General features: G+C 52.3%; 1 protein-coding gene across 1 annotated transcript; it reads left to right on the top strand.

Moving 5' to 3' along the window:
- Window positions 1-13,858: 13,858 nt before the first annotated feature.
- On the top strand, window positions 13,859-15,877 carry C1QL2 (complement C1q like 2). The gene is made up of 2 exons (XM_032840905.1): window positions 13,859-14,634; window positions 15,299-15,877. Exons 1-2 carry the CDS (start codon window positions 13,951-13,953, stop codon window positions 15,476-15,478), a joined length of 864 nt encoding a protein of 287 aa, XP_032696796.1. The 5' UTR covers window positions 13,859-13,950; the 3' UTR covers window positions 15,479-15,877.
- Window positions 15,878-16,659: the final 782 nt, after the last annotated feature.

The following is a 16,659-nucleotide window of genomic DNA, read 5'->3' as shown; positions in this document are numbered from 1 at the left end:
GGTTCCCAGATCCCTTAATAATCTCATATTGGAAGACAGCCTTTACCACCCCCTGGGTGCCTGTTTGGCAGGGATTTTTATGGAACAAGTTCATGGACACAAGTGAAGCCTGGGCAGACAGCAGGCACAAAACAGAGACATCTTCCCCTTTCTCCGTGCTGGGACTCAGGGAGGCACGAGGACCGAGGGTCCCATCAGAGGACACAGTCTGCTGGAATGACTCCGGTGCCAAGCCCAGGCCCCGTAAGCCCTGAGGGCCAGCTCACCCTTGCTCTGGCGCTGGTGGCCCCCGGCCTGGGCCTGCTTGCATTCCCCACACGTCCGTGGTGTCATGGGGACGCCGGGCCCTGAAGCTCCCTCGCTGTTCCTCTTGGAGACAGAGGCCGTGGCCACCTGTGTTTCTCGCAGACCCTTTCCGTGTTTGTGTCAACATGGGCCACACTCAGCCAGCTGGCTTAGCCTCTTGCATGCAGAGTAGCTTGGCGGACTGGTGGCTGAGAAGGGCCAGGCAGTGCATTTCCAGGCAGAGAGCAAGGAAGGGATCAAGGGCAGCAGGTAGGGAGCCCACTTTCCCTCTCCCTGCTAGAGAGGGAGCCTCATGAACAGCAGGCAGAGGCCCTTAACATCCCACACCTCCCTCCCTCCCCGGGAAACCACGAGGCCAGGGCTGATGAAAAATAAATATCCCAGTCTGACCGCATGATTTTGGACTTGGCTTAGCTCCCACTTCTACCCCATCCCCTGCTTCATGGTCACTTCTCTCACCGGGAGAAGGTCAGGGGGAAAGCCCACAGTGCTCATTATGGGCCAGGCACTTTGAATACGTGATCTCATATGCTCCTCATCACACCTTTGAAGGGCTGCTATGACACAGATTTGATAGGTGAGGAAGTTCTGCTTGGAGAGTGTCTCCCCATGGTGAGAGGCCAGGATCTAAACCCACCACCAGCACCAGGATCTATTTTCTTCCACTTCACATGCTGCTCTCCTCTAATCAGCTTTTACCCATCCCTGATACCCAGCTCTGAGGCTGCACAGGTGTTTCCTCATTTGGAAATTCTCCCTAAATTCAGACTAAAGTGTGAGTGACACATTGGGTTACTCTCCCACAAGGTACTTGCGTTTTCAGGGAGATATGCTCATTCTCAGAGAATGACACTGGGGCTGGACAGGATTATTTGGGGTCTTGGGGGACAAGGAAGGTCTGAGGCCTGAGTTGGGGTGGGTGGGAGCTGAAAGCTTGGAGACCAGTGTTGGTAGCTGGGGAGGGGGACAGCACCATGCCCAACTCCACTTGAAACACTGTTTTCACAGAGCTGTCCTCACTGGTCCCCCCCTTCTAGCCGCAGAGCCTGGTGAGTGAGCTGCATTGGCCTCTGGGGGAGCCCCTTTCTCCTGGGAGGGGCCAGTGAACTCCAGCCTAGAGCTATAATTCCATTTTTGCTCTCACTGAAGGAAGAGGAGGGAAGAGCAGGGGAGGCATCTGTACTCCATGACTTGGGGACAGGTTGAGTGACAGGGGCACAGGAGCTATGGCCCAGAGAGAATGTCCCTGCTCCTGGTCAGCCTCCCAGAGCCTGTCCAGGGAGATGCTCACTCCACTACTTGCCTTCTTCCATCTCTGAGTTAAACAGGGCTTGTGATTGCACCATCTGACGGAGGGGGAATCTGAGGCCAGGAGAGTGACTATAGACTCTTGGTAGAGCCCAGACTTGCAGGAGGGAGGACAGTGGCAGGGAGGGAGCTTCCTCTGGTGACACTAATTCCTTGCCCTCATTTTTTTTTAATTGGAGTATAATTGCCATACAATGTTATATTAGGTTTAAGTGCCCAACGTATTGATTTGACAGTTCTATACATTATGCAATGCTTGCCATGATCATTGTAGTCACCATCTGTCACCACGCAGGATTATTACAATATTATTGACTATATTCCCTATGCTGTACTTTTCATCCCCATGACTTATTTATCTTATAACTGGAAATCTGTATCTCTTAATCCCCTTCACCTATTTTGCCCATCCCCACCCCACCTCCCCTCTGGCAACTACTAGCTTGCTCTCAGTATTTAAGAGTCTTTCTGCTTTTATTTGTTTGTTTTTGTTTTTTAGATTCCACACGTGAATGAAATCAGATGGAATTTGTCTTCATCTGCATTATTTCACTTATCATAAGTGAAGGTCCAGCCATGGCATTGTGAATTCTTGCCTTCATTTTTGTGAGACACAAGCTTCTGGAAGGTTCCCTCCTCTCAGTGCATGCTCCAGAATCTTGCATGAAGTCAGCTGACCAGTTAGGTTAGGTGTGCTTAGGAGGCTGCTCTCAGGGCACTTGAAATTGGACTGTTAACCATCCCCGCCCCTCCCTACACCTCCTCATGGATATCCCTTGATCCTGCTTTCCTTTTTCTTGCTTTTCTTCACCTAGAAAAGCTCAACAAGAGTGTGTGTGTGTGTGTGTAGGAGAGGAGTATGGGCAAGGTTGACATTTACCTCTAAACCTCTCTCAAACCCCAGAGGTAAGGAGCATTGCCATCCTTTTAAGATGAGACAGGGGTTTGGGGAAGAGAAGGGACTTGCTCAAGGTCACACAGCTGGTATGTGGAGGGAAGAGGCATGAGCCATTCATGCTTTGCATCTCATCATGCTGGTGAATGGCAGAGGACTTCATGGGTCACTCTCCCTGGCAACATGCAAGCATGCACAGTGAATTAGTTCATTAATTATGACCTCAATGAGCTCCATGGGTGTCCCAGGTGTTATGCTATGCACTGGGGTGCTAGGGATAAATAGACTCTTGTTCTTTTTTGTGTTGTTGTTTTTTTTTTTTTAAGACTTTAGTTCTTGCTCTCAAAGAGCTTGTAGTATTTTGGGGGAGAGAGGCATATAACCTAATGATTGCAATTGACTGTGGCAAATTCCCTAATCAAAGGTGATGACAAGTCAAGATGTTGCTCCAAGATTTTAGAGCAACTAGCTTCTGCTTCAGAGATTCACAGAAGTCTACTGCTAGAGGAGACTTCTGAATTGGGTTTTGAAGGCTGAAAGGAGTTCATCAGGAGTTTGAAGTAGTAAGAGGAATGTTCTGTGTGAAAAATAATGAAACAGCTTGTGCAAAGACCATGTGGCATTTCTGTGGGAGCCTTCTAGAGACAATGCCTTAATCCAGAATTTCCCAGATTGGGTTTCACAAATACTAGTGCCCCTGCGAATAATAATGCCAAGAAACAGTAGGGCTTCCTCAATGCCAGGCACTCTTTTACAAGCTCTCAATGTATTAACTCATTTAATTTTCACAGCAACCCTCTGAGGTAGGCACTACTGTTATCCTCATTTCACAGAGGAGGAGACAGTAGCACAGAGAGGCTAAGGATCTCACTCAAGGCAAGATAGCTAGTCGACAGCAGAGCCAAGGTTGGAACTCAAGCAAAGAGTGTTCTAGAATCCACGCTCCAGTCAGTACATAAAACCTGGCCAAAAATGTCAGAAAAACAGCACAATGACTATTGGGCTAGTAAAGGTTCTGGAAAATATATCAGCAAAACAAACACACACATGCAGATGTTTTGGCCAAGAGTTTTCCAAACCAATTTTATTTAGACATACATTTTTTTTTTCTTTCAAGAATGAGCACATGGAAAAACACTATGAGAATTGCAGCCTTGTCCCTGAGAGTGACTCTGATACAGCCCAGACCCCTTGTTTGGGGCTGAAGGATTTCTCTAGTTCCTGATGATCTCCAAGCAGGCCTGCTGGGTGCCATCTTCATCCAGAGCTGCAGCCCTTCCTAACAGAATCTTCCATGACCATGCACTCCTTCACACACTTTACAATGCAGAGAAACAAAAGGCATTAGAGTCTGAAGGAAGCCCTTCCGGTGTCATCACAGCTGCACTTTTAGCCTTGTGCTTGATTTCTCTCTCTCCTGACTGGGAGGATGAATTGTTGTTGGAGAGGGTTAGTGGTTGCCTCATTACATCTGAGTTTCATGGTGAATGTGTGTGTGGCAGGGTGAGCACAACACAGAGCAAGAAGCCAAGAAGAAGGAAAGGTGAGAGGCAGAGAGGGAAGAATAGTTCTCCTACCCAACCTCTGGCTCAGCCAGCAGGGGAAATCTCTTGAGCAGGAGTGAGGCTGGGAGAGGGACGGCATATGTAGAATGTTCAGTGTTTCCACAGAGAGCTGTGGCCTCACATTAAAGCCGGGGAACATGAGTTAGTTCTTGGATTTCTGAAACCGGATTCCTTCCTGCCAAAGGAAGTCTGGCAGCCGCAGCCATTAGCACTATGGACAGCGCCGCCTGCCAGGTGAGCCCTGGGGAAGGCCTGGACTTTGTGCTCAAGAACAGACAGACGCGGGGAAGAGTGGGTTTTGAGAGAGTTTTAAGATATTTTTGCACTACATAGATGGGATCTTAGCAGGACTCACTGTCGTCTGTAAGCCCCCCTCTGCTCCTATCTCATCAAACGGACACAGGGTCCCAAAGGGAAAAAAAAAATGCTGGCTAGGGACCCAGAAGATGATACCAAAGGGAGGGTGATGGAACCAGATGATATATCCAGGTGCTCCAAGGGTGCACAGAGATGGCTGGGGTCCCAGGAGCACTGTGGTACTGTATTGGGGTCCCTGCCTTGTCTGTATCTTCAGGGCATAGCCTGGAGTAGCTGCCCATTAGTGGGGCAGTGGTAGAGGGTCCTGATCCAGGGCTAAGTTCTACATCTACCCAAGAAAGGGCTGAGTCTCCCTCTAGGGGAAATCCTTACGGTCTCAGATGAACCTTTGAATCAAAAGCCTGCTTCCCTCTGTAATCAATAAGTGTGTTTTCAGGACGTGGAAACTTTATTAACAGCACAAAAGGAGCACAAGCTTGCAAGAAAAAAACAAGTAAGACTCTGGTGGCCTCTGGAGCTCCTCGAAGCTTGCTGTGCTGCCCAGGGGAAGAAACAAACAAAAAACCAACCACCCAGCACTGGCCTCCCCTGTCTCCTTCTGCTCCATCTCGTAAATGCATGTTGAGAGTTCAGTCCCGAGTCTAGTGTCGGGGAGATGAAGAGACCAAATGGCAGAGTCTTTGCCTGAAGAGCCTACAGCCTTCTAAAGGGGGAGCATCATTCAGAGAAAGCAGGATAATGCTCTGGGGTTGGCACTTGCCCCATGTGTCACCCCAGTCCTGGACCATAAGTGGCTCGGGTGAGGCAGGTCCTTTTTGGTGGATGTTTTCAGGGAAGCAAAAAGAGGAGGATGGAAAGGTAATCTGCAGAGGCTTACTCAACCAGCAAGGAGCAGCATGTTTCTGTTTTCGGCTGGATTTCCCCCTTATTTTGCACACAGTAGGCACTCAATAAATAGTTGCGTCATGGATGAATAATTGAACGGCAGCACCTCGCCTGCTAGAGGACTGGCCGGCATGTGGTGGGAAAGTGGCTGGCACAGGGGAGGGACCCCCAGCTTGACTCACGATCCCCTGCGGTTTCTGTCTGAGAGAGCTGTCTTTGGCAGCTGGGGACCTTGCGGGGCCCTTGGGCTCTGGAGAAAGCAGACCAGGCACAGCTACAGATCCACAGCTCTGTAGTGGGTGAGCCTGGGTGAGCTCCTCAGGAGAAAGATAATTAAGGCCCCTGTCACAGTCTCTGAGAGGGCTGGGTGAGGGCTTTCAGGGCTGGCTGTCCCTCTTGACTCAAATGTGTTGCTGCGGCCTCTGGGCTAATGGCTGGCGGGCGCTTCCTCATTGGTCACTGAGTAGGGCTGTCTGGATATCTTCAGGGGCTCAAGCTGGAGGGTTCTTCCCCTACCCGCTTCCAGCTGTCAGCATCTCAGGAGCTAGAGCTGGAAATGAGAAGGAGCCCGCGGGTCACGGTGGCCCAGCCTCCCAGAATGGCAGGAGCTTGTGTACTCAGCCTTACTACCCTCTGGTCCTCAACTGCAAGGCACTTGTTCCTGTTTCAGAGGACTGGATATTGGTATCCATACCCCGAAGAATGCCTGCTCTAGTGCCCAGCATCTTCCTTTCAAAGTGATCACCCAGTAAACACACTGGAAGACTAAGGAGCTGGGGGCTGGATGTACAGTGCAAGTGTCTGATTTTGGCTCCGGTCATGATCTTGGGGTCCCAGGATCAAGCCCCACACTGGCTCCGTGCGTAGCAGGGAGCCTGCTTCTCTCACTCCTCTGACCCCTACCCTCCCCGCCCCCTGACTTGTGTGCACTCTGACTCTCTCTCTCAAATAAATAAATAAATAAGATCTTTTTAAAAAATGAAATTGAAGGGCGTAGTGATCAATTGTTGCAGGGACAGGAAGCTTGATAGGAAAAGTGGTACATGCAACATACGGTCTACACCAGCCCAATGCAGATCCCTTTGCTGTATAGACCGGTCTCTTCACTGTGCCCCAGTCACCCCTTGGAGGGCTGCAACTCTGCTGTCCACCCAGATCTCTTATCAATTCAAATCTAACCTGTCCTTTAAGGTTATGCTTTGTCTCTTTGTCTTTGGGTGGGCCTCCTGAATGCCATGGCCACGGTGACTTGTTTTTGGCAGCCTCTTCCTGTCTATACTCCTGGTCTACACCACCTGAATAGATACCTTACATGGCTGCTTGGGTGCTTTCTATATTTTAGTCTTGTCCCTCCAACTAGACTATAAGCTCTTTAGCAAGGTCATCATTCTTTTTTTTTTTTTAAAGATTTTATTTATTTGAGAAAGAGAGTGAGAGACATAGAGATCACAAGCAGGGGGGAGGGTTAGAGGGAGATGCAGACTCCCCTCTGAGCCAGGAGCCTGATGTGGGACTCAATCCCAGCACCCAGGGAATCATGACCTGAGCCAAAGGCAGAAGCTTAACCAACTGAGCCACCCAGGCACAAAGTTCATCATTCTTGAATCCTCATTCACCTGTTCCTACCTGCCCCACCCCATCCCTGCACAGCAGTGTTCTGCATATGGTAGGTACTCAATAAAATCCTTACTGAGAGAATGAATAAGCGAGTAAATGAATGCATAAGGAAGGAAAAAATGATGAAAAGAAGGGAGGGAGGGAGAGAATGAAAAAATGGTTTTTGCAAAGGCTGGCAAGAAGTTGCATGGCTGGTAAAGTTAATGTCCCCTCCTTGCTCTTCTTTTTTACTCTTCCACCATAAAAAGTGTCTTTTTGAGCAAACCATGACACGAGATAAGGGAAATTTTCAAGCAATATACAATAGTCAAGAGCTATAAATATTTATTTATTAAACACTTACCATATTCTTATTTTTTTTAAGATTCATTTATTTGAAAGAGAGAGAGCCCATGAGAGGGGGGACAGGCAAAGGGAGAGACAGAATCCTTAAGCAGACTCCCCACTGAGTGCAGAGCCCAACGTGGGGCTCAATCCCAGAACCTCTGAGCCCCTGAGACCATGACCTGAGCCAAAACCAAGAGTCTGACGCTTAACCAACTGAGCCACCCAGGCACCTCTTACTGTGTTCTTATGATAGTTCCTGCCCTTAGGCTTACATTTAGCTGGGAGATAAAAGCAGCACATACAAAATCTTCAGGCAGAATGACCTAGTGGCTGGGATCCCAGTGGGATATGGAACAACTATTGGGAAAATTACCTACAACAATAATATTTGTAAATATATAAATTTATCTCCATTTCTTCATCTGTAAAGCAGGCACGCATCCCACAGAACATTAAAAGAATGAATGTATCTAAATGTATCTAAATCCTCCTTCATATTTTATCGTTTTCACTAGCAAATAAACAGACCCATCTTCCTCCCATCCTTAACCTCACGTCCTGGATCCCACAGCGGCATGTGGCTGCCACCTCAGTTCCCCATCCCCTTCCTTCTCAAGCTTCTCAAGAGTAGTCTGTGCAGTTCCCCTTTTCTTGTCTAACACACATCTTTGTTACCCTGAAATCCAGTGTTTTCCCCCTTCTCCCGACTAGGAAGGATCTTATTAAAGTCTTGTAAAGTCCCTGCCTATAGTCAGGCAAGGCAAACTGCTGTAACAGATAACCCCCAAATTTTAGTAATTTAACCCAATCCAGATTTATGTCTCACTCAGTTAATGGTTCACTGTGATGTGGCGTGGGCAAGAGGGGAGAGGGGGCTCTGGTCCATTCAGTAACTCTGAGACTCAGACTCTTTTTCTCTGGTGGCTCTGCATTCCCAGGGACCTCAGAAGCCTCTGGAACTAGCTGCCAGATAAAGGGGAAAAGAGCTTGGAAGATTGCATGGGAAAATACAGCAGCCAGGCCTGAAAATGGCTTATTATCACTTCTGCTCACATTCTCTTCACCAGAGTTCCAGCCAATGTCTTCACCAGTCTTCAGGGGAAGCTGGAAAATGCAGTTTGGCTGTGCCCAAGAGGAAAGGGAAGTGGTTTCGTGAGGACATGCCATTATCCTTCCTACAGTCCCCAGGAACTTCAATGCTGCTACAGCTATTGGATACTTTTGGTCTTCATCTTACTCTTTTAGCAGCTTTCCAATAACTGATCATATCTTCCCTCTTGAAATGCTTTTCCCTGTAAGCCATCTTCTTTGTTTTCTTCCTTCCTCTGGCTAAGTCTTCTCAATCTTTGTTGCAGATTTCCCCTTCTCCTCTACACAGCTTCAGAATGCCTGGGGTAGAGAGCTTGTTCATCCTGAGACTGGGTTCTCCCTCTCTCTCTCTCTCTCTCTGTGTCCCTCATTCTCCATTCTTCACTCTTGAGGCTACAAATAATCTGTAACCTGAGGACTTTCTGGTGTATATCTGCATTTTTGACCTCACCTCTGAGCACTAGACTCATATGCATTGCCCAGGTGATGTCTTCATCAAATATTTCACCAATATCTCAAACTTAACATTACCAAACTGACCTCACAATTCCTTCTACCTCCTACCTCCCATCTCCCACAACAGATTATCCTTCCCCAAATTTCCCTTTTCCCGTGTCCATTTACCCAGCTGCTAAAGCTATATCTTAGGAAGTGAACTTGGTTTATCATCCTCTTCCTCCTCTTCTCTTAACTTCCATCTTGAATCCATCAGCAAGACCCATGAATTCCATGTTCAAAATGCATCTAAAATTCACCTCCTTCTCTTCTACAATTCCACTCCAAGACACCATTACCTTTTGCCTGGATTATGCAACAGCCGCCAAACTGGATTCCTTATTTCTATTTCCTCCCTCACACCATTCACCACATAGCAATGAGGCTGTTGTTTGCAAAATGGAGACAGCCTTGTGCTACTTAAACTCCTTCGGAGGCTCTCAACAACACTCAGCATAAAATCCACACCTTTTAACCTGGACCGCAAGATCTTGTGTAAGGTGACTCCTGACTTTACCTCATGCTGCCCTTCCCCTTGGGGATGGAGGTAGAAGATCAGCCAATGTATTCAAGATGATGTCTCCAAAGAGCTTACAGTCTTCTTGGGGGCACAAATCCAATTCCAAGAAAGCATGCTAGCAAACAGCCATGCCAGGTAGTCACTATTTAAATATAAACCCAAGTGATGTGAGTAGAAAGAAGTATAGGGAGGCTTGCAGGATAGCTAGAGTGGTCAGGGCCTGTACTGTTCACCACTGTGCTGAGTGCGTTTGGGATACAGGAGAGAGGCATACAGTAGGGATGAATAAATATTTGTGGAACAGGGGTGCCTGGGTGGCTCAGTGGGTTAAGCCTCTGCCTTTGGCTCGGGTCATGATCTCAGCATTCTGGAATCGAGCCCCGCATCGGGCTCTCTGCTCAGCAGGGAGCCTGCTTCCCCCTCTCTCTCTGCCTGCCTCTCTGCCTACTTGTGATCTCTCTCTCTGTCAAATAAATAAATAAAATCTTTAAAAAAAATTGTGGAACAAATGAATGACATGATTCCTGACTTAGTAGAGCTCACAGCTTGGTGGGGGAGGCTAATAAGTAAACAAATATTTGGTCATATGCTATATGATGGTGGGGCCATGTATATTCAAGGTATTTCTTTTTCTTTTGAGAGAGAGAGAGAGTGTGTGTATGAGCAGTGTGGGGGAGGGCAGAGGGAGAGAGAGAGAATCTTAAGCAGGCTCCACATCCAGCGTGGGGCTGATCTGGGGTTCGACCTCATGGCTCTGAGATTGTGACCTGAGCCAAAATCAACAGGAGGACACTTAACCAACTGAAACACTCAGGCATCCCCATTCAAGGTGCTTTAAGGGTACATGGGCAGGAAATGTCAGCTTTGCTTAGAGACAGGTCAGGAAGACTGCAGATAAGGAAGGGAGACTTAGCTGGAACTTGAAGGATACTTAGGGATGAGTCCAGAGAGATGAGCAGGGACTGGTATCCCAGGTTGAAGACACTGGAGTACAGATGAAAAGTGGGGCTCTTTCTTGATGGGGGCTATTAGAGTGTCAGATAAGACAATATGTAACCAACTATCAAACTATATATCACAGACCACAAGGACTTTGTGAGAAGGTAGAGGTGTTGGTGCAAGAAATTCAGGCTGGCTTATGAGTGGCAATTTAACACAGATTTGAATCACTACTGGGCCTTAAAATGTAAAACCATGGTCTAAATGGGAGGCAATATAGTAAGAAAGGTCGTAATTAATATTAATGAGAAGACAGTCACCGATAATGAGACTCACTCAGGGAGAGCAGAAGCCAGGATGATGGGGAGGTATGTTAAGTGCTCCAACAGGTCACTCTGTCTGGCTCTGCCATGGTGAGGGGCGGGGGCAGGGGAAGGACCTGATGACTTTATGTGGTCTGGAGCAGGAGGCTTCCCTCTCTCTACCTGTTCTAGCTGCCGCTGTCCTGGCTCGTGGTAGAGGGTTGACCTTGGGAAGAAGCCCTCCTCCCTGCAAGGCCATCAGTGCTCCCGGGAAGACTGATCCCCAGGAAGGGTTGCTTTGCCTGAGTCTGCGAGGGTGAAAGCCTGGGTCTCAAACATTTGCCTCTCCTTGCTTCTTCCCTGCCAGGATTCTGCAGGGGTAAAAACAGGAACATTTGGGGATGGTGGTCTACAGGGCTGGGGCATTCAAACTGAGTGACTGTCTGCCTGGAAAAGTTTTTTCCAGGGGGACCTGGGGGGATGGGAAACACTCTGGACAGCTTTGGTGGAGGGCAGGCAACTAGAGCAGGGTGGCCTCTGGGGTGGGGGGGTGGTCCTGTCTCCCTTCTCTCCTTTGGGGAAGTACAGAGCATGTGGGTGGTCTTGGGTCTCTCTCTTTTTAAATTCACCAATCCACCCCCACCCTGCTTACTACCCACCTGTCTCATCCTAGTGGTCTTGATCATGGTGGTGGGGGTCTACGGTATCAATAGGTAATAATAATAAAGGTAACCTTTACTGAACCAGCTACTGTTCTACTCCTTTAGTCTCTTAACAACTCTGAGACAGGTACTTTAGGCATTCCCATTCTTCACAGGTGGAGACTGAGGCTCAGATAGGTGAAGCAATTGCCCAAAGTCATACAGATACAAAGCTACAGATCTGGGACTGGGACCAGACGGTGTGGCTCCTGGAATCACCTTGGCTCATGAGTTTTAGGGGTGGCCCTAGGAAAGGGAACAGAGGGCTCCCAAGACTCTGCAAACCAATGGAGAATGAGGCCAGGATGCTAGCTAATAGCAGAGTTCACTTTAGGTTTTCAGAGCCCCTGGTCAGGGATTGAGGAGTTGAGCTCTATCATGTGGATGGGGGACACTGGGCAGCACCATGCACTTTCAAAACCTGTTTTCTCATCTGTATAATTGAAGAGTAATTGCTAATCCATAGGGATACTGGGAGGAGAAAGTGAAGGAGCACATGTGAAACGCCTGATGCATCAAAGTGGGTGTCCAATAAATAAGCTCCTTCTCCCCCTTTTCCCCTGGGTGCAGTTTGCTTCAAGCTAGCCTCAGTACAGATATGTACTGAGGGCCTATAGGTACCAGGTGACAGATCTTATGCTATGCCCTGGGAAATATGCCCACGAAGCGGGAGCATCGTGGGGTGGGGTGGGGAAAGGACCCAGGGTGACCAGAGAAAATGGATTTTTAAGTAACCCACAAGAACACCATACCTGAAAAATGTACGTTCTTCTCAAAGCAACAGCCTCAGGAGGGCACACGGTGGTTCCAGAGACTCGGATGGTTGCTGAGTCCCGATATCAACACTTGGACTTTCTTCCCAGGCCTCTCCAGGTGCATTCCCATGTCAGGCTGGGGGACCGCTAGAGCTTTAGGAAGATAGTCTCAGAGAAGGCAATGCCCAAAGTCACACAGCTCCTCAGGGTGAAAGCAGAGCCAGAAGTCCAGTACCCAGGAGCTGTCCCCATCCCTCCTTTATCCTCACATGCTGCACTGGAGATGGATAATTCTTCTCTAAATCCGCTGTCACCGCTTATTCAAAAACTTTGGCTCAGAATGGCTTTGGACTATTTTTTCTTTATTTTTAAAAAAGATTTTATTTATTTATTTATTTGACAGAGCGAGAGAGATCACAAGTAGGCAGAAAGGCAGGCAGAGAGGGAGGGGGAAGCAGGCTCCCCGCTGAGCAGAGGGGGGGTTGGGGGGGTTGGAGGGGCTCCATCCCACGACCCTGAGACCATGACCTGAGCTGAAGGCAAAGGCTTAGCACACCGAGCCACCCAGAAGGCCCTATTTTTTCTTTAAATACTTAACTAAACCCACCTCAGTAGGAGGGAGCCAGGCATGTTCAAAGAAAACTGGATCTGCCTGGTAGTGGTGGGCGGGGAGTGGGAGCTGGGGGTCCCAAGGTTACCACCAAGTGCTGGGTGTCAAGGATTTGCATTTAAATGATCTTTATACAGATGATAAGAGCCAATGATTTGGTGGAAGAAAGGGGCCGAGGCTAATAAACTCTTCTATCATGGCTTTGGGATTTTCAAAGAATGAAAGAAACGGTGGGGTGGTCTTCTGGAGCTCATTTAACAGCTTGACGTTCTCGGGCTAGGTGTGCGAAACACCTTCCAGAAGCAAGATTTATTTCATTCGGAAGTAAATCAGGAGGGCTTTCAGAGTCCTTCGTTCCAGGGACTCAAAGGACTGAGCTTCTCCTGGACCTGGTGGGTTGAAGTCTGGTCCCGCTTGCAGGCAAGGGGGATGGATTAGGTCCTCCCCCCACCCCCACGGTCCCCCGCCAAGGACCTGGCCCGCACTGGGATTCCGGGAACCTTCGAGACCTGGCGGCGGTGCCAGTCCACGCGTGAGTGCGCGCGTGGGCGTGTGTGTGTGGTGGGTGGGAGGCGCGCGAGGGTGGCCGCCAGTGGCGCGGAGGCCGGGGATGCGCCCGCTGCGCCCACTTGTGGCTCCTGGGAGCCGAGGAGGAACCGCGCCTTTGCCGCCTCTGCCGAGGACGCCGCGGGATAGGAGGAGGACCGAAGGCTGATGACATGAGGGCGCCGTCTCCCGAGTGATGGCAGCGCGCTCTGCCTCGCCGCCTCCGCCGCTCAGCCCCGGACTCCTTACGTCAGGGTAGCTGGGTCCCCCCTCCGCGCGGGAGCCAGCAAGCAGCGGGAGAGCAGAGCAGAGCGCGCCGCGGAGCCGGGGCGCCCTCATTGCGCGCGGAGCCCAGCCGAGCCCCGCCGAGCCCCGCCGAGCCCCGCTGAGCCCGCGCAGGACGCAGCAGCAGCACCCGGCGCTCGCCAGCGGCTGCCGCCCGGACCCCTGGGGCGCCGGGCTCAGGCTGGGCGCCCCCTGCCATGCGCGCCGGGCTCCGCGGCTTCCCGGAGCAGCCCCGGCGTGGTGGGCACCGGCACCTGGGCCGAGGCGCCTCTCGCTAGAAGTGGTCGGGCTTCCGGAGCAGGGGGTCGCCACGTCGGGGACGCGGCCGGGATCCGCGGAGTCGGCCCCCGAGCGCGGGGAGCGGGGCCGCCCGCGCCGCCCCACCATTACCTCCCCGGGCGGCAAGGAGGAGCTGGTGGCGGTCGCCTCCCGGTTGTGGCAGCGGCGGCGGCGCGCCTGCCTGGCGGCCGTCGGCGTGCTCCTGGCCATGGCGCTTGGGCTGCTCATCGCCGTGCCGTTGCTGCTGCAGGCGGCGCCCCCCGGCGCGGCGCACTACGAGATGATGGGCACCTGCCGCATGATCTGCGACCCGTACGGCGCCGCACCCGGCGGGGGGCCCGCCGGCGCCAAGGCGCCGCCGCCCGGACCCAGCACTGCCGCGCTGGAAATCATGCAGGACCTGAGCGCCAACCCTCCACCCCCTTTCATCCAGGGACCCAAGGGCGACCCGGGGCGACCCGGCAAGCCGGGGCCGCGGGGGCCCCCTGGAGAGCCGGGCCCGCCTGGACCCAGGGGTCCCCCAGGGGAGAAAGGTGATTCGGGGCGACCCGGGCTGCCCGGCCTGCAGCTGACGGCGGGCGCGACTGGCGGTGTCGGGGTGGTAGGTGGCGGAACTGGGGGCGGCGGCGACTCCGAAGGCGAAGTGACCGGCGCGCTGAGCGCCGCATTCAGCGGTCCGAAGATCGCCTTCTATGTGGGTCTTAAGAGCCCCCACGAAGGCTACGAGGTGCTCAAGTTCGACGACGTGGTCACCAATCTCGGCAATCACTACGACCCCACTACCGGCAAGTTCAGCTGCCAGGTGCGCGGCATCTACTTCTTCACCTACCACATTCTCATGCGCGGCGGCGACGGCACCAGCATGTGGGCGGACCTCTGCAAGAACGGGCAGGTCAGTCCCCCTTCACCGCCGCCGGCCCCCGCAAATCCTCGCAGACTCTCCTTCCCATCCCGCGCCCCAGACAGCCTGGGAGACCAGACTCCTTTCTCCCCACTCGCGAGCGCCCGGCGAGCTCCGGGAGGGAGCGCGCCGCAGCATCCAGCTTCCCGGTGCGCCCCAGTTGCGTTTGTCCGAGTGTAGCGCGGCGGGCTGTGCCCCAAGCGCCCAGAGACCCCGCTACCTGCACTTTCCAGCTACTAGCGCACCCGCCAGCAGCCCCGCGGACTCCTTGGAAACCTCATCCTTCTTTACCTCTCCCTTTGCGCCCCCGTCGCCCCTTTGCCCTCCGGTCTTCTTTCTTCGCGGCCCTGGTCCCCCTAGTTCTCTCCCTTCCCCGCTGGGTCAGGGCTTATGAAGCCCCCCTCCCCTTCCTTCCGGGACTTGACTTGCCGGCTGCGGAGAGGAGGGGACCGGAAAGGAGCTGGCCAAGTTGGAGAGAGAGTAGAGAGTAGAGAGGAGAGAGAGAGAGAGAGCGCGAGCGAGCCTGGGTGGGAGTGTGGACCCTGGAGCCGCGCGCGGGCAGAAGGCCTGCGGGGTTTGAGGGTCACCATGTGGGGGTTGGGCAAGGCCCAGGCGGGGGTGCCCGGACCCACCTGCTCTGGCGACTCGCCCCCAGGTCCGGGCCAGTGCCATCGCTCAGGACGCCGACCAGAACTACGACTATGCCAGTAACAGCGTGGTGCTGCACCTCGATTCAGGGGACGAGGTGTACGTGAAGCTGGACGGTGGGAAGGCGCACGGAGGCAACAACAACAAATACAGCACATTCTCGGGCTTTCTTCTGTACCCGGATTAGCCGCGCTGGGAGCACGGGCAGAGTGGCTTCAGGCCGCCCTGCACCCGTGGCCAAGAACTGCTCCCTGGATGGAGAGGACCACTCTGCTTCATGACACTTCCTGACATCAACGGAAAAGACGCATCCCTGCTGTCCTCCCTGACCCGCTCTGACCTTAGTGTGTCTGCGACTCACCTGGCTCCACTCTGGGCTGTCCTCCTGGTCCCTGTCCCCTACCTGGGGAGGTTGAAGGGGATGCCCGAGTGGTGAGGTGAGTTGACCCCGACCCCAAGGTGGAGGCAACTCAATTCAGACTTCACAAACCTGATTGGACAGGACAGGCCTGGCGGGAGGCCTGCCCTTCCAGTCCCCCTCCTCCTCCTCAGAGTGCCCTGAGAGGGAGGGCTCCCAGCCCTGGTCATGAGGCCAAAGTGAGCAGGAGTCCTTGGGGCATCCTTCTTTGTGACCCAAAATACCTGTGCAAATTTCCCTGTCCATCAGCCAGAAACCACCCACAGCAGAATCCCAACAAATGGAAAATTATCCTCTCCACTGCATTCCTGAGTCAGACCCACCTTGATGCATTAAATTATGTTTTTAGACTATGGTCTCCGACTCTCTCTTAGCGTGGCCCCAGGACTGGGCGGTGGGGGGGAATGGGGGCAGCGACTCCAGACGTCCTCCTTGGCATAAAGACCTTAACTGGGCCCTGAGTAGCCTCACCTACACCCTGCTTGCTAGCCACCCAGACCCTGCCATCTGGGGTGGGCGAAGAGACATGGGGAGATGGCAGCCTCCCTCCCCTGGGCTACAGGACCCCCAGAACCTGAACAGCCCAGAGGAAGGTGGGGGAAAGTTAGAGGCCCCTGGATAGGATAGCCTTGTAGGAGAAGGTCAAAGGGAAGGGAGGGGAAGAGGAGGCATGCTCTTCTGCAAATAGGAGGGATGAATGAATCACTCTCCAGCAGGTGGTCTCTGAGATGTTTAACTCCTAAAAGGAAATGCAGAAGTCCTCCGCAGACATACACCCACTCAGGCACATAGTACACTCAGCACAGGTCCGTTTGCTCGCAAACCAGCTAGATCCACATGTCAGAAGAGCTGGTAAATGGAGATAATTCTGTGAGCCCTCAGTTCCCCAAATTCACCCGGAACCCCGTGTTGAGATAGGCACTATGCGGGAGGGACAGCCCTTTTCTAGG

This window comes from Lontra canadensis, unplaced genomic scaffold (genome assembly GCF_010015895.1).
Source record: "Lontra canadensis isolate GAN:19392208 unplaced genomic scaffold, GSC_riverotter_1.0 scaffold117, whole genome shotgun sequence".
Lineage (NCBI taxonomy): Eukaryota > Metazoa > Chordata > Mammalia > Carnivora > Mustelidae > Lontra > Lontra canadensis.
This window is presented reverse-complemented; position numbering and strand designations above follow the sequence as displayed.